The 18458-nt window shown below is 36.7% G+C and overlaps 1 protein-coding gene across 1 annotated transcript in view; it reads left to right on the top strand.

Annotated features, from left to right (window-relative positions):
* Positions 1-73: 73 nt before the first annotated feature.
* Dhx15 (DEAH-box helicase 15) overlaps positions 74-18458 on the top strand; it is a 49550-nt gene continuing 31165 nt past the window's right edge. Inside the window, exons 1-3 of the mRNA XM_010610446.3 lie at positions 74-319; positions 6483-6918; positions 11657-11850. Coding sequence (XP_010608748.1) covers positions 249-319; positions 6483-6918; positions 11657-11850 — 701 coding nt within the window. The 5' untranslated portion in view covers positions 74-248. The remainder of the gene's footprint in view (positions 320-6482; positions 6919-11656; positions 11851-18458) is intronic.

The following is an 18458-nucleotide window of genomic DNA, read 5'->3' as shown; positions in this document are numbered from 1 at the left end:
AATTCCCGCCTCTGGGCAGCGTGCGCGCGTAGACGCACGCACAGCACGGACGCTGCGGAAGCGCGCGCGCAGGCCCAGCCCTCGTCGCCGCCGCCATTTTAGCTCCTGGTTCCGGCCGCACCGTGTGGGTTCTTGTAGCGGGAGGGGTGGGGGTTCCCCCGGAGTTAAGTAGCTGTCCTTTATTGTGCCGATAGAGCCGCCAACTGCTTTTTTCTTCCTCTTCGACCGCCCGTTGGAAGAGTGCGAATATGTCCAAGCGGCATCGGTTGGACCTGGGGGAGGATTACCCCTCCGGAAAGAAGCGTGCGGGGACCGATGGGTAAGCCAGGCCGGGGGCGCGAGGCAGCGGCTCGGGCTTTGTTGCGTCCTGGCGGGGAGCGAGCCGGACCCGAGCTAGTCGGGTGGCTACCAGAGTCCGAGCCTTTGTTTTGCTTTTAGGCTCAGTTTAGCAGCCGCAGGTTCGGGAAAAAGCCGGGCCACTTCGGCCCGGCTAGCGCGTCAGGGATGTGTGTGGCAGGGCCGCGGTTGGGCTTGGGAGAGTGGAGAGGCCTATGGCGACCACGAGGGCGCCTCCTCTGCCAGGCCCGGCCGGAGAGAGTCACTTTGGACGGAGTCGGGCGGGCGTGCGTGCAGCGCGGACCGCGTGGCCTCAGTCCCCGACTGGCCTGGAGCCGGGGCCGAGGGTGGGAGAGGGCGCAGCGGAGTCTTCGCGTCCAAGGGCACCGGCGTTTCCCGGCGAGAGGGCCTGGGCGAGGGAGGGAGTGTCTGGGTGCTCGGGAGGGGGAAAGGCGGAGGGCGGGAAGTGGAGAAGCGCGAGGATTCTTGCGTGTAGGCTGGGGCGAGGGTGGTGGGAGTTGAGTGAGTTCCCGGGGGAAGAGCGTAGAGAGGGCCTTCCGGGAGAAACGAAAACGTGGAGTATACCCGATGGGGTGAAAGGCAGGGTTGGAGCGGCTGAATTTAATAGTTTGGCGGGAGAGATCGTGCCTCAGTCCATTCAAACATTGCAGAGTAGGTAGTAGGCAAACTTCCGCTCTCTGCGCACTCCCGCCATCTCTTATTTCTTGCTTCAGTTAAATTAGTGGTTACCGAGCATCCCAGAGATGGGTGGAAGGCAGATTTTTTCGCGTGAGTTTTTACTTTCTCTCTTTTCTACTTCATAAGTAGTTATTGAAGTAGAGACCCTTTTCAAAACCTGTTAGTATTTTTGGCAAAATGTCGTCCACGTGGAGGTTGAGGAATACAGTTACATAGTGTTCTAGATTCCTCTTGGCCTTTTCCTAAAGCTACAGAGGAATTTCGCGATTAATTTAAGGAATTGTTAGCAAAATCACTTTTTCCCTAGTGCACGAACAAGTGCTCCTGAAGTAGAGATCACTGGCTAATAAAGGCAGAAAAAACAAACTTCATAAGTCCGAATATCCATATAACTTTGCACAATTTTCTTTTATTGTGTGCTTGTGGCGAAGAATCACTGTCATCTATATAGTTTTATAAATTTTTGTTCACTTGTTGTTTGGGATTGATTTTTAAGTATCAGTGTGTGATAAATAATCCACATGTATAATCCAGGATTACCTTCCTGTGCCTTCCATTTGTTGTGTGGAAGTAGGTTTATGCCACATTTTAACTCTATAGATTTTTAAATCTTAGGTTAGTAGGCATTGTAATATTAGTCTGTTGGGCTGCCCACTCTCCTCCCGCCCCCTTTAAAACATCAGTATGTTTGAGCACTGTGTCTTGGATAATTAGACCTGCAAACAACATATAAAAAGAGCATATAATAAGCCCTTGATGGAATGAGAGAGATCAGGGTTAAGGTTGCTTGTACATGTTCGTTCTACACAGTTGGTAGCAGATTCTAGAACACTGCAGTTTTCATTTTTACTCTTTAGCACATCTTAATACTATAGTTAAGAGTCATTATAGCCTGTATTAATGACGTATAATAGCTTGGAAGATAGTCAACACTTAGTTCTTAATTACTGTGAAGCAAAAATTGCATGTCATTTAGCTAAAATTCAACCGATGTGTTTCAAAAGAGGTCCGGTTGAAATAAGAGTATTTACCTGGGAACAGAATTAGGTTGCTTACTGGTATTTGCACACCATTTAAAATGCTTTTTTTGGTAATAGTGGTCTCAATACGTTTGTGTGCTTGCTTTTCTCTTGAAAATTACATACTTTTTAAAAATCAGATTTTTGGGTGCAAGAATCCCTTGGATGTTATTTGATATTTGCCCATAGAGTTCATCTTGGAATAGGCCCAAGTTTTAAAGAACTTCTGGAGGGAAATTTTTTATGCTGATTCCTGTCTCATCTGAGTGCCTTTTCTCATAGAACTGATTTTTTTTTTTAAATGGGCATGTAGTGTTTATTTGTGCTAAACGTTTTTTAAACAGTTGATAACTCATATATCAATTTTGATAACCTCCCAGAGGATGTGTAGATTTTAAGAGTTGATAATTATTGTAGCAAGTGTATTTGTATTATAATAGGTTTGTCACTTCAGTGAACTGAGGTGTCAGTTACCACTGTCTGATTTCTCTAGTTCTATGAAGGGTAATTTTGTGGAAGATTTCACCCTTATCCATGGTCCTAAACTATACAGAGTTTTATTTACTCTCAATATAAAGTTATATGTGTCTGTGACATACTCTGCCCTCGTTCCGTAGACCCACAAAGTCTTCAATATAAAATTATTAGCCAGAATGACAATTTACTGTGAAGTGTGGAAAAATTTTGAAGATAGGGACATTTTTCATTCTGATGTTGGTTTTAGGTACTACCTTCTGCTAAGAGCTTTTCCTGTTAATGGCACGGAAGTGAAGCTAATCTGCCCTAGTGGAACACAAATGTCTATATGCAGAAGTATAATGAAGAAGGCAATAAATTTTCTGAAATCTTTTTTCCATCTTGGGAAACATTTTATCATGAAAAGTTTTGGAGTTTCCTGCATATTTACTCACATCGTGAACTCTAATAGCAGTGAGACCTTTTAATTTGTGTCGTATTTACATATTTCACACAGATAATTCGAATAGGTGTTCTTTTCATTGACTGCGTAGTACTCCTGTTGTAAGGGTGTGTCATAACCATTGTTCTATTTATTAATGTGTAGTTTCCTAGTTGCCATTATTTTATAGATGAAAAATATGCACATCCTTGTATATACATACACTTACTTATTTAGAATTAAGTTTCTGAAGGTAAGGAGCTGGGTGGGCTTGGTGGTACACACCTATGATCCCAGCTACTTGGAAGACTAAGGAAGGATATTGAGTTCAAAGCCAACATGAGCAGTTTAGGGAGATGCTGTCTCAAAAAACAGTAGGAAACTCAGGGGTGTAGATTAGTGGTAAAGTGCTTCCTTAGGGTGGGTTCTATCCCCAGTGCTGCCAAAAAGGGAGAGGGCAGAGAAAAGGTAATACTTATTTTAAAAATGCAGGGCTGGGGATGTAGCTCAGTGGCACTGCACCTGCCTGGCAAGTGCAAGGTCCTGAGTTCAATCCCCAGTACTGCAAAAAATAAAATAAAATGAAGGCTGATTCTGTAGATTTTTTTTTTTTTTTTTTTTTTTTTTTTTTTTTTTTTTTTTTGGTCCCAGGGATCGAACTCAGGCCCTTGTGCTTGCTAGGCAGGCGGCAGAACCACTGAGCCAAATCCCTGGGGCCCTGCAGATTTTTAATATAGTATTCCAACTTTAAAAGATTTAATGATGACCAATATTTATTGGGTATTTCCAATATACCAGACATACTGTAAGCACATTACAGATACTAAATCTTCAGTACTACACAAGACTTTAACAGCCACATTTTCTAGATAAGGAAAGTACAGTCATATAACTGTCTTAAATGCAAGAGCCAGGATTGAACTGAAATGCAGTACAGAGAACCATGTGCTTGACAACTGTCAAATTGTCCCTGATAGTATTGTGACTTACAGTCAGTAAAGTACCCTTTTGATTTATATCTCTGTCCTTGATTTTTATTTTATTTTATTTTATTTGAGACAGGGTCTCACTATTTAGTTGAGACTGACCTGGAACTCACTATATAGCCCAGGCTGGTCTTGAACTCACAGTGATCCTCCTTCTTCAGCCTCTCCAGTGCTGGAATTACAGGCGTGTGCCACTACGTCGGGCTGCCCTTGATTTTTTAAAGCTTTTTACTTTAACTAATAAATATTTTAAGAACAAAACTCCTTTCTAATGAATGCATTTTTAGAAGAGAAAGCATGGACAAATCTTAACATTTATGAAGCACAAAGGGTTTGATTTTTATCTTCCATTCCCCGTTAAAGGTAGACAGTTTGAGCCATAGATAACATTTGTAGGTGCTGAATTAGTTTTCCCTATCCACCCTGTTTCTTTCTTTCTTTACTAATATTTTTCACTTTACATATTACTAAGTTGAGATTTATGTCTTACTTGTGGTTATGCACGTGTTCCCTGTGCCCCTTTACTTTGTATATTACAGTTGTTTTCATTTCTTGGTTCACAGCTAATCTTTGTATTTTGGGGATGCAGTCTTTGCTTTCTGTGCTGTGCTTTTGTGGGCTGGGTTTTTGTTGTTATTTGGGTGGTGTTGTTTTGGTAATGAAGGTGTGGATGGTATGGGTCCCTGAAAAATGTGTTCATTGGTGCAGATGGTACTTTAACAAAGCAGAGCAGTATATATATACTACATAGTTTACTTTGTCTATTCCCTCTTCCCCCAGGTCAGGTTCATATCTTAAGTGTCTGGAACTGCAAAAGTTCATTAATTTTGTTGTTGCTATTGTTCCCTTTCCCCATGCTGGAGTAAGTGCTAGAAACATACATTTATAAATTTAGGCCACATGGCCTTTAAAGGGATTTCTATCTTCTCTCTTGTAAACTCTGCCTTATTGGCATTTGGGGACAATATAAATGTTTAATTATTGGATGCCTTAGACTAGAAGTAGGTTAAGAGAAGTGCAGCCAGGTGGTTGGTAGTGTTTTTGAAAGATAGGCCAGGACTCTTAAAGGTTTGAATTATGAGACTTCATGTTATGTTCTTTAAGTTATTTGGCTTTTCTTCAGCTTTTTGGGTTTGCATGGGAGGGAATGCTTTGTTTGGTTCTAAATTGTACACCTTATAATTCTGTAGTGGGTGAACACTAGTATGAAAGGGAAAATTGAAGTAATTTTGTGTGGAATACAATTGCATATTTTAAAAAGTACAAGATCAGATAGGTGATCATCTTACCTTTTTTGTAGTTGAAGCATTCTCACTCAGTGTTGGGTTTAGCAGTTTAGCTATATATTCTGCCAAGGGCAGTTATTGTTACCCAACTATGTCATCATGGGGAATGTTTTGTTTTGTTTTGTTTTGTTTTTTTAACTTTGGACACAAGAAATTAGTCCTTTCATGTGTTATTAAGGCATAATGGCCCATTTAGGGGATTCACGTGAGCTCCCTGTTGCCATACCTTGCGGCAAATTTATCTGCTATAGAAGTTCTGAGGTAAACTGGATTAGAATGAATAAGCATAGATTTTATTTCCACCACCAGGCCTTCAGAGGCCACCTTCCATTGCAGCCTCCATCCCGTGCTGTTTGTCAGTTTTCATAGGTTATTTTAAAATTAGCGTTACAGGGTCAAGGCTGTAACACAGTGGTAAACTGCTTAACTTGATATGAGGCCTTGGGTTTCTGACCCCAACAATGGAAAAAAAATTAAATGGTTATCATTATATTAGAGACCATCTTTATAAATTAGAAGAAGACAGATGCTAGAATTGATTACTTAAACTTGACCTATTGATTACCTGCATGCTTGTAACACTGTAAGCCATTTAATAATCTTCAGTAAAGTTGATGTCTAGTTTAACTATATTTCATTTTATCACTAAGGTATGTAATTTTACAGTATACCTCCAGTTTCTTGCCATTAAGGTTAAAGTACAAGAGTAAACAGTGAAAACAAGTGTTTTAAATGTAATTTTCCTTATAAAATTGATAAGAGAATTTCTCTGTTTTCCAAACTGTAAAGAGAAACTGAGAAAACAAATTCGCCCATAATTATATAATTCATATTTGTATTACTTGGAAGAGTGGTGTAATACTGTACTATGCTCTTTTTACTTAGTATTATAACATAAAACAAAGTACAGAGAACATAATTTCACAAAAGCTTGAGGGAAGATTGTGGTGCCGTCCTATTTTGCTAGACTAGCTGCCTTTTCTCTTGATTCCTCTTGTCCAGGTAGGAATGTCTTTTACTTGGAGGAAACTCAGTTCTTGTTTTACTTCCCCTTACTTTAAAGGTTACATAGGAGTGTGAGGGAAAGATATTTAAAGTGGAGCATGGATTGTCCTTGACCATTGTGTCTGATAGTTTTTAGTCATTTAGATTATATCAGTTTATGCATTGGGTTGACAAATTTGTACTCTGACTGTTAATGTTGTTATGAACGTTTTGCCTAAAATTCAGAATCTAAATTATACATTTTTATTTCTAGGAAAGACCGGGATCGTGACCGGGATCGTGAAGATCGGTCTAAAGATCGAGACCGAGAGCGTGATAGAGGAGATAGAGAGCGGGAGAGAGAGAAAGAAAAGGAGAAAGAATTGCGAGCTTCGACTAATGCTATGCTTATCAGTGCTGGATTACCACCTTTAAAAGCTTCCCATTCAGCTCATTCAACCCACTCTGCTCATTCAACACATTCAACACATTCTGCTCATTCGACACATACTGGACATGCAGGACACACATCACTTCCACAGTGCATTAATCCGTTCACCAATTTACCCCACACTCCTCGATACTATGATATTCTAAAGAAACGGCTTCAGCTCCCTGTTTGGGAATACAAGGATAGATTTACAGATATTCTGGTTAGACATCAGTCATTTGTACTGGTTGGCGAGACTGGGTCTGGTAAAACAACACAGGTGAGTTACTGTGTACCATGGTACAAGATTTTACTAATTAAGTTTATCAGATGCTGCTTTTTTGATTCTGAAGGTCACTTCCATTGTGTGTCTATCTTGTAGAATACCTTGACAAATAGTTTCCTTGATGCTTAGTATTTTTTAGTGACTCAGGAAATCTATAGGGAGTACCTATCTTCCCTGATCCTGTAGGAGAAAACAGTAGTGCTGATTTTTCCTATTTTATTGCCTTAAACATGGCATTAATAATCTATCCAGTTTGACTCTGGGGCCGATTTGGGGGCACAGAAGTTGTATGCTTGTGGCTGGGTGGAGAGATGTGAGCCATTGGAGTGGTTTCTACTTTTTTTTTATTGAACTACATGAATATTTAACTATTCTTTCAAAAGATGTAGAAGCTAAAGTATGTAGAGAAAAGTGCACACTTGATTTATCTGGTTACCTCCTCAAACATAGAAGTAAATGCTATTGGTAGAGTTTTGTTAATATATTTAGAATATTTCTGGAACATTGATGAGCCATTATTGGCTAGGTTTCTGTTGGAAGGTGTCCGTCTAAGCTGTTTTTAATAGTTTTGCAGGGATACACATGTTTATAGAAGAGGAAATTATTAGGCCATGACCGCATTTGTATTTGTGATTCACATTGCATTCTATAGGGAGCCTTCCATAGGGCACATATGCGTTTACTCTAGCATAAGCATACTTGAGAACATAAGTTGGAAACTGTTAGGTTGTACTCCTTTGCGTTTATAAATACGATAGCTGAGAAACTTACATTTGTATAATTATCAATTTGTATTTTGCTGCGTTAACTGTCTTCATGTGTTTGAACCTGAATTACAAGTAAAAGTTTCTTTTGATTACAAAATTCTCTGGCTGTTGTAGAAAATTTGGACAGTGCAACAAAGTGTTGAATTTAATAATTGCCCATGTTATACAGAGACAATTCCTTGTATGTTTCTTACTGGCTCATTTTGCATGGTTACGTACCTGTGATACATGTTTATCATGAACATACTGCACATATAATTTCTTTTTGAAGTTATGTGCTACAAAGAAATTTGAGTATTTCATGGAGACATTTTGTTTGTTTTTCCTATTAAGTTTATTGGTACATTTAAAGCAAACAATAGTTAAATTTATCATTGGGATCTTGTACCTTTACATGATATATCTTGGTTCTTATTTTTTCCACATACCCGTGCCTCCCTTCACCCTTCCCTATTTACAAAGACTTCGTTTTCATGGAGACATTTTGAAAGATTCTATAGCAGGTAAAATCGGAAGCTTTTTCTATAAACTGAGCCTTAGTGAATACTAAGTGACGGAAAACACTGTTGATATTAGAAACAGAATCAGTTAGATTTTTTTTTCTACTTGTGTCATTGCAATTTTAAAAATTAAAAATGCATGGAAGGTAATGACAGTTTTTATTTCAGCTGTTTGTCTAGTGAAATTGGAGGCATACGTTGGGTAGTGGTAACAGCACCCATTTAGGTTAGCACTTGAGTACAGCTAGGTACTATCTACTTTTCAGGAATTACCTCATTTTTAAAATTTCTACAACTCTGCAAGGAAGGCAGTCCATGTTTATAGATAAGCCAAAAGAGGCTCAAAATTCACGAGAAGTTTATAGAGATTTACTAGGTTTCCCTGGGCTATGTAGTTAATGGATGTATGTGAATTCAACATTAAAACTTCTGTCCTTTCATCTATAACCAGTATTATATTTCATACTGTTACTCTGCTGATGTGATCAGCCTTATTTCAGAGATTGCTGGTGATTATTTGCATTAACATTTGTCTTGGGGAGGGCTACTTGATATGAATATTTAAGATTGCAGGGAATTTGGGGAAATATAAACAGTTAATTTTATCAAAATTTTTTTAAAACCGTTAAAGAGTGGCCAACTCTTTATATCTATTTGTAACTCAGAAAATAAAAACATCTAAACAAAATCTTTAACTTTGAGGACCATGGTAAAGACATTTTACATTGCTGCTTAATTTGCATACTACACACATAAGGGGATCTCAAACTGGTTTGGCCAAAAGGACAGTATCAACAAGAGCAAAAGTTTAGAGAAAGGAAAGAAAAAGTATATACTGTGGCTAGATTGTAGAGTAAGTGAAGGGGCAGTGGGTCAAAGGAGAGCTGTGGTATAGGTTGGGCTCAAATATATCTTGCTGTCAATAGGAAGGTTACCAGGGCTTTTTAATTGGAGGGAATGGCACAGTTTTATGTAAATACCTGGTCTGGTGAGGGTATTTTAACAGGCTGTATAGGAGGTCATTACAAGTTTGGACTTGGTATTGGTCATGCAAAGGGAGGATCAGAGTTGGGATGTTGTTAACTATTATGAAAGAAAAATACTTGAAGGAAAATAACTTGCCTGTAGTTTTTTTGTTTTTTGTTTTGTTTTTTTCCTGGCAGTGCTAGACATTAAAGCTAGGGCCTTGCACATGCTAGGTGGGTACCACTGAGTCATCTCACTGGCCTATGATTTTACTTTTAAATTTGTTGAATTTGAAATACCAATAACATATTCATCAGCTAGAAATGACTACTAGGTTGGGGATGGGAGCTAGAGTTAGGGTTAACATTGTAATTTAGGTAATATCAGAAATTAAGACTACAAAAAAATCACCTAGTATAAATGCATAAAAAAGGAAGAAGGAGTCAGGATCAGTTTTTAGAAAGATAGCCTCAAGTGGAGGAAGGTCAGAAGTTGAAAGGAACAAGTAGAAAAACTGATGCCTGGCATGAACAAGCCAGTATCCTACAAACAGTTTTTCAACAGCCTGCTTTCTGTCTTAATCCCATTTTCCTTAGAATTAACTGAGCATTTCTCCATATATTGTTTGGGAACCATTGAAAGTCTCTAAAATCTTTCCAAAAATTCAAGAATTTAGTTTGTAAACTTCAAACAAAACAAAATGTTGCAACACACTGAAAATAGATGGGAAACCAGCTGTCTTCTGTTAAAAGCCAGATATTCAAAATTTTAAAAATTCAAAACAGTACACACAACAAAAATTTTGGTTTGAAAAGTTAATTTTTATAGTTATTTTTGTTAAGATAGATTTTATTAAGAATATTTAACACTTTTTGAGTTGCCATATACACATGAAATATATTTGTTAGCTTGGCATCATCAGTTATTTTAAAGGATTATAATGAAGTCCTAAGAGTTTGAGAGTTGACAAGTTAAAACCAAGACTTTTTAAAAAATAAGGGTAAATTACCCGTTCATGTGGAGTGAATTTAAAAATTGGGACATTTTTGCCTTTAGAATTCTGAGTTAACTTTAAGTATCCTTTATTTACTCATCAATACTTTGGAATTTTATTTTACTTGCTCTTTTAAAGTACATTTTTGTCTTTGAGGACAGCTGGTAAAATGAGAATAGATACATAAAATCTTACTAGAGAACCACTATAACCCTGGGTATGTTGACAAGGCGAGGGAGATACTGCTGTAGTTTAATATTTTTGTTCATTTAAAGCCCTTTAGTGATATGTATGATTATGTTCTCAAAGAAATGGCTTGATCATCTCCTTTTGGCTGTTAGTGACATTATTTACATTAAAATTGTACAGGTGACAACCAAAATGTCCTAATGATTCAGCAATTAACGTTCTTCATCGGTTATCACTGTAGAAATTCTGCAGGGGAACCCCCCCCCCCATGCTTCCTAAAGCATTAGAGTCTGGTAAGCTTTTGGAAAGTTTTTTTGTTGTTGTTTGTTTTTGGTACCGGGGATCAAACTCCGGACCTTGGGCTTGCAAGGCAGACGTGACACCACCGAGCTAAATCCCCAGCCCTTTGGAAGCTTTGATGGAAAAAAATTATGTAATTGTAGCAGTTGACTTCTATGTAATGTGGTAGGCATTTACAGTTTTCTCTTGGTTCTTTACCAGTGTGGTCTTAAAATGTCTCTTAAGATAAATGGAACAGGGAAAAAATGAACTATTATGATCATCAACTTGAACTTTTCTCTTTATGCCTTGGTTTGTTCCTCAGCAAAGTGCTGCTGCTGAATTTGAGCCCAGAAATTACTAATATTAACTTTTTTTTTTACATTCAGTGATGAAAGCTGTATTTTTTTTTTCCTAGTATACCTAAAGTGTTGCTGAAGGGAGAAGGATAGAAACACCAGAGAGTAAATGTGCTAGGAGTTTGCTTCTGCTGGCTTACAAACTAGATTTGAATTAAATTAAGACTATCTCCAAGAGGATATGTTTTCTGTGTTTACTTACATTTTCTGACTCATTGTATATATGTGTTTGAAACCTCTATCTTTCTTTTTCTTCTGGTACCTGGAAGCGAACTCAGAACCTTGCACTTCCCAGGCGTGGCACCACTGAGCTACATCCCTGGTCCTTAAAAGCTACATATTTTTCTTAGAATGATTTCGGTAGTTGGTATTTGTTTTTTTTTTTTAAGTTGTATTCTTTTTCATTGCATAGATAAATGGTTAATGATGGAACAATTTATACTGTTGAACATTTACTGAGCAAAACCTCAGGACGCCACCCACTCAGTATAATAATGTCATGTTGGTGTCATATGTGACATTCTTGGCTTGGCCTAGCGAGCTCATGTTACTATGAGTTGTTATGAAGATTTTTGTCATTTTCTTAACTCAATCTTTAAATAATTTGAATGAGATTATTCATGTTAAAACACTTAATATGCAGAGTAACACTAATTTCAGTGTGAAATTATTTGATAGATTCCACAGTGGTGTGTGGAGTACATGCGGTCATTACCTGGACCCAAGAGAGGAGTTGCCTGTACCCAGCCCAGGAGAGTGGCTGCAATGAGTGTGGCTCAGAGAGTTGCTGATGAAATGGATGTGATGTTGGGCCAGGAAGTTGGTTACTCCATTCGATTTGAAGACTGCAGTAGTGCAAAAACTATTCTTAAGTAAGTACCATATCTTAAAATAAATGCTTATTCTATAGTTTTCTGCCGTTAGTTAAGGAACTTAGTGGAAGCTCAAGTTATCCAGATTTCAAATATAATAGTCCAAAGTAGACCTTCTTAGACTTTCCAGATCATTTAAGATGACTTTGTTTTCTAGGTAGTAATACATAAGGCTGTGGGGGTCATATTTTAATTATTTGGTGCTGTATTTCAGGTGAAATTTGCTAATGTTATAAAATGTGATTTATTTATTTATTTATTTTTTTAGTAGATGTGTCATTTACATTTACATGTCATGGAAAAGTAAAGATATTTTAGTAAAAGCTACTTTTAGAAAGATTTGTGGGCTGAGATATCATTTATAGGGGTTTGAGGGGCCTTTTTAGTGTTAGTTATGGAGACTTTGTGTGCATACATAATAAGGTAAGAGGAATCTTTTGTTCTTTGGTACACCATTGGTGCTCCCTAGGGTCCTGTAGTTATGGTGCACACACATATTGAGTTTCTAACATTTTAACTTACTGATTTTTAAAAATGTGCACTGTATAGTTTCATTCTATGTCTGTAGTGATACATATTGTCTGGTAATTCGAAAAAATTATTCTTTGTTACCTCTGCTTATCTATTTATGTGGCATAAGCCATTTTTAAAAATGATTATCATGATGCAGTTTCTCTGAGGTAGTTTGAAAAAGACATTTGGAATAAAATGTCATGTGGGCAGTGACATGAGTCTTATGGCAGACAATACACAACTATTGTTAGGGAATAATGAGACCTTTGTCTCGTTTGATTTATAGAAATTTTCAAATGACTGCAGAAGTGGAATAGTGTAGTGAACGTTTTATGTATTTATCACTCACCGTCCCCCCTGTCATTTTTTTAAAATAATTAATAGCCTGTTTTCCTTGTCTCATTATTTTGAAGCAGAGCTTAGATATCATGTATTATATTCCATCGTTAGTATTTAGTGTATTTCTCTGATAGTTTCACATAGTACAGCACCACTTATAAAAATTGTATAATCACAATATACAATTTTAAGTTTTGTGTCAGATGTTTTAGTTCTTTGATAGATACTGCATTTCTTTGGAACTTCATACCCAGTTTCATATGAAGTGCAATTGAGCTTTAGGATTTTTTTGAGACAAGGTCTCATTGTGTAGTTCAGGCTGGCCTTGAACTCGCTTTGTATCCCATGCTGGCCTCAAACTTGTGTCATTCCTCGTGTCTCTGCCTTCCACGTGTTACGATTCCAGGTGTGCACCACTACACCTAGTTGCCATAAGTCAGCTTATTTTTATGATTTCATGTGAGACGTATTGTTGGCTTAAACTTTAATCTTCATTGAAAAAATCTTTAGTGGCACCACTATTGATCACTTGCACTTACAAAGTAATTGACAATAGTCAAGGCTCAACAAAAGTCATGGCTCATTTTTATGCTATTTTAAAATACAGATATGTCAAGGCCTTGGAAAATAAAGGGCAGATTTTACTCATCTTGAGTAAGTATATCTCTGACATTTTATTCGCTGTATCAAAATTTTCTTAAGTTGAGTAGAGAGAACAGAATTTCGGAATTGAGACGTGAGAAAATTACACAGTATTAGAACTCTCCCTGTGTGTATAAGAGGAAGTAGAGAGAGGAAGGGTAGGCTTTCAAAAAAAATGTGCTTGTGAAAGATTTTGGTTCCATTAATAGGGAGTGACTAGTAACTTAAGTTAATGTGATAACTGAAAGTGTTAAGTATTTTTGGTATTGTGAAGATTTCTTGTGAAGCAATTCCCAAAGGTTATCTGTAAATTTAAATTATTTCAGACAGGGTAAGTTTGTTGCTGTTCCTTCTAAAATATGAAAAGGTAGGGACAAACCTAGTTTTGTTTTTATTACAATAAGTTAAATTTAAAAGATTGGAAGTGTAACTCCAATTTAATAGTAAGAGAACTGGTTAGTGGTAGTTGTATTGATGAGGAATGCTTTGCTAAAAACTGTTTTATGATCCCTAGATATAGTTTGTATAGTTCTATATTCATATTGAGAATTCAGATGTTAAAAACAGCTAAAGCTTTTACTTTCAGATTGTTATATAGTTAATTGGGTAGGAAGGAATTATCTGTCATACAGCCATGCTTATGTACCCATTGCATAGTTGGGAAGGCTTGATTTTTAGTATAAAAGGATGGTAAATAGAGCTAACTTCTGAAAGTTCTGCTTGAAGAAGTCAGAATATAGCCATAGTTTGACATGACTTTAGCTAATATAGTGTATTTTTGTAGTTGCCCCTGACCGGTGAAGGATCTAGAGATAGTTTCTTTGGTGCTTGTGATGCATACCTATAAATTCTAAGTCTGATTATGCTGATTTCCAGTATAAATTAGTACACACTGTTCTAGTCTTAAATGGTTACTCAGTTCCCAGGGACAAGTTACTAAGTAAAGTCTGTCAGATGTTCACCTGTCCCTGTTTTTTTAAGCATTTCTTTTAAATTGTATTTCCTTGTTGCTCTTATAATTAAAATTATGAAAAAACTGAGGTAGTTAAGGAAGAACAGACAATGAGTAAAGATGTTGCCATATTTGTGATTTTCAGATCCTAATTCATTTTTATGGAAAGGAGAAGGCATTGATGAATTCAGTGTCTAGCACTTTTGCAGTAGATATTAAGTGGTTTGTATGTAGTTGGGGATATAACAGATTTTAAGAAATTAATTTCTCAGTATTTGAGCTGATATTTTAGAGAAAGAAAAGTTTGATCTTCCATCTGTGGAAAATGTATTTTTTCTCTTAAATTCTTTTATTGGTATGTTTTAGACAATACATTTACATCCATCATTGGGAACTTGTACCTTTACACGATGTTTCTTGGTTCTTATTTTTTCCACATTCCCCTGCCCTCCCTTCAACCCTTCCACCCCTCCCTATTTGCAAAAGCTTTGTTTCCACTGATTTATCTCATATTTTTCCTTTCCTCTACCACTTCCCCTACCCTTAGTATCTTTTATCCCTATTTCACATTATCAATTAATTACTCACTTTAATCCTTATTTACACTTTCAGTTTCCCATACTAGAGAAACTGTTCACTATTTGCACGTATGTCCTATTTTCACTTGAGTATTGCCTCAGTATGCATCCATTTAGCTGTGATTGTCTCTAATTTTTCATTCTTTATGGCTGAGTAGTACTCCATTTTATTTTTAAAAACACATCCAGTTTCCAGTTGATGGGCACTTGGGTTGTTTCCAAGCTTTAGCTGTTACAAACTGTGCCACTATAAACATGGGCATGCATATATCACTGTGGTATGGTTCTGTTAATTATTTTGGGAAGATACCCAGAGGAATAGCTGGGTCAAATGGGACCTCTAATCCTAGGGAAAGAAAATATTTGAAGTTGTTAGTTTGGTGGCTATTTTTATTGTTACTTTAGATTATATGCTTTTTTGTTTTATTGTCAAGTTGCAAAATTACAGAGATATTTTGATATTGAGGGAGCCTAGTTCTTTAGCAAGTACTACTTCGTCATTCATTTCACTACTTTCTGTGTGTCAGATAGTGCTAGGTACAGTGTTTTAGTTACTTTTTGTTGTTGTTGCTGAGACAAAAGTAAATTTGGTGTGTTTTTTTTTTCCACAAAACAAATTTAAGTATAAAATTTCACATTGAGTTTAGGTTTCTAAAACAATATTGGGGTTTGTATGAGAGAATAATTTGCAGATTCAATTCAAATTAGAAAAGAGAAGTTTGAATTTAAGTCAGAAAGCCTGACTGGAAACCAGTAGTTATCTAAAACAGTTTTTGGGCTACAGGTTGAGAGTATTCCAAGTACATCTGACAGTTTCATTCCTTCCCTTCCCCCTTCCCCTCTGTGCTAGGTTTTTGGGGTTTTTTTGGGGGTGGTTCTCACTTTCTAGTTCAGGCTGGCCTTGAACTGACTGTATAGCCCGGGCAGGCTTCAACTCCAAGCGATCCTCCTGGCTGAGCTTCCCAGGTACTGGGATTACAGATGGCTATTACTGGGGATCAAAGTTACAGTGCAGGACATTGCATATGCTGGGTTAGCCCTTTTATCACTGAACTATATTCCCAGCCCTTTTTGTTTTTGATAGTGCCTTGCTACGGCAAGTATCCCAGGCTGTCCTTGAATTTGTGGTCCTTTTGCCTTAGTCTCCAAAGCATCTGGGATTCCACTAGGTAGCATTTTTTTTAACCCTTTTTTTCTGAAGGGAAAAATTAGAACTTGAGGAAGAAACTGTTGTCTGTTTCCCCACCACCACCAGCACACATACATACATTGCTAAGAACCCAATACCTCATGCAGGAGCTCTATGACTGACCTTCATCCTTAGCCCCAGTCCATATTTTGAGCATTCAACTCTGTATAAGTTATTGTTTTCATGCTAGGTCGATTTTAAAATGTTAAGGGACTAGTTTATAGAATTTATAAGACAGTGTATAGATGATCAGAGAGAGTTTTTTCAGCCTTGCCTAACTGGACCATAAACTCTGGTTACAGGGTTTGTGTTTATCTCTGTATAATTGCCTTGTGCATAGAACTTGAAGTTTGTCACTACAGTGGATTTTGGACAGATCTTTTAACTTCACAAAAAGGGCATAGAATATTCATTTACAGACATTTCCTCTGATTTTGCTAAAATTTCTTTTGGCAAAGTAGTATATTATGATGGGGTGATTTAATGTACATAATTTACCTTTTATTCTTAGTCTTTCTTTTGAATATCAGATTCATTTCAATTCTGGAATCTTACAAGGATGAAAGTCCCAATATAAGATAATGGTATAAAATAGAAAATGTTGTAGTTTTTAAGAGTACTCCTGTTTGTTCTATACAGCTGTGTGTCATCCTGAGATGTTTATCTGATGCACAATTTGAGAGCAAGCTTCTAGAAAACCAAAAAAATATAGAGATCAGAACTTGGCTGAACTCTCTAATTGAGTGAAAGAAATAAACACTCTTGGTTGTGATAAACTGTCCTTTGTAAAGCTTGAAGAAGATAAGTTTTGAACAAAACAACCTAAAACATGCTTTTGCATAAAATCTGAAACATATATAGAATTTTTTTTTTAATCTTACAAAAGGCAAAAAAAAAAAAAACTAGTTCAAACTTTGGGTCCAGAAGTATTTAGCAAATATGAACCCCGATATAGATACTGCTGTGATAGAACTGGATGGTAGACAACCTTCCTGGTTGACACAGGGAGAATTAAAAAGTATTATCATAGTGCATTCTTTGGGATCCCTAGAAGCAGTCTGAAGCAATAATTATATGATACGTATTCAGAGATTCCAGAGTGGGTATGCACCGAGGCACCATCATTTAGAACTAAAAGGAAGTGCAGTAGATCCCAGGGTACAATTTATAGAGTAACATTGCTAAGTTCTGAATGTGCTATCTGTACACAGTAAGTACTTTATAAATTTGAATAGATGCACCTTGAGACCATAGTACTAAGTGAAGTAAATCAGACACACAAGCTTAAATATTGAATGGTTTTTCTTACATGAAAAACCCCAGATATAAATAAAAAGCAAAATAAAAGATAATAGAACATAGGCAAATCTTTTTCAAATGGGAAGGGGAACGAGAGGGAAGGAGGGAAAGGAAGGGGGCAGAGAAAAAAAGAATTGAAAGAAAAAAATAGAAATAGAGCTTTTACCAATGGGAATGGGACCAGGAGGGGTAGGGGTACAAAAAAAGAATTAAAATGCATTATTTATATGTAACAGCTCCCTGTGATAAATTAATCATTTTGTACTACAAATGTATACTAATTTTTTAAAAAAGTGCTGAGTTCTGTTTTAGCTGTGTCACTTAATACTGTGTCTTGGCTATGTGTTCATTGCTTTCTAAGAAGATAGGACTGATAGTACCTCATTGGGTTGTTTTTATATATTATATACCTGTGTACAACCCTTGGAGTAATTTCTGACACTCAGATTAGTGTTTTAGTCAGCATTGCTGACTATTGCTGCTAATAGTGATGATAGATTTTCACTTTAGGAAATACAGGATCTTATTAACCAGCCAACCTAGTTAGAATAGACTTATAAAAGCAACTCAGTAAAGTTTCTTTTAGCATAATAGTTGGATTACAATTTGGGAATATTAGCTTGAGTTAAACCTTAACATTTGTCACTACAGAGTGAATGCATCCAAGTACTCAAAAGAGGTGGAGATAAGAGGTCTTTTTGAGATCATTAATCATACAGACTAAGTTACTGAACATCTGTTATGTGATAGACTATTCTAATTCAAGTATAGGACATAAGCTGAATAAGTAGATTTTCATTGGCTTTTACTAATTCATGGGAATCAAATTTGATTTTCTGCTTAAATTATTACCTTTGACTTTTGTGTTTATACATACTCATTTGCAAGGGATTAATTATAAAGGCTCTCTATACAGAGCCAATATCTTAGAAAATGTTAAGTAGAGCCTATATATTTGTTATGCATGCTATTGAGGAGAAAACAGTATTTCCTTTGTTATACTTAATTCCCTGTGTTTTCCATTGATTTCTTTTGTTTGATTAGGTATCTGAATCTGAAATATACACTAAATCTGTTTTTTTTTTTTTTTTTTTTT

This window comes from Fukomys damarensis, unplaced genomic scaffold, assembly GCF_012274545.1.
Source record: "Fukomys damarensis isolate Sample0158 unplaced genomic scaffold, DMR_v1.0_HiC HiC_scaffold_35, whole genome shotgun sequence".
Taxonomy (NCBI): domain Eukaryota; kingdom Metazoa; phylum Chordata; class Mammalia; order Rodentia; family Bathyergidae; genus Fukomys; species Fukomys damarensis.
The sequence above is the reverse complement of the archived record's forward strand: the minus strand, read 5'-3'. Positions and strand labels throughout refer to the sequence as shown.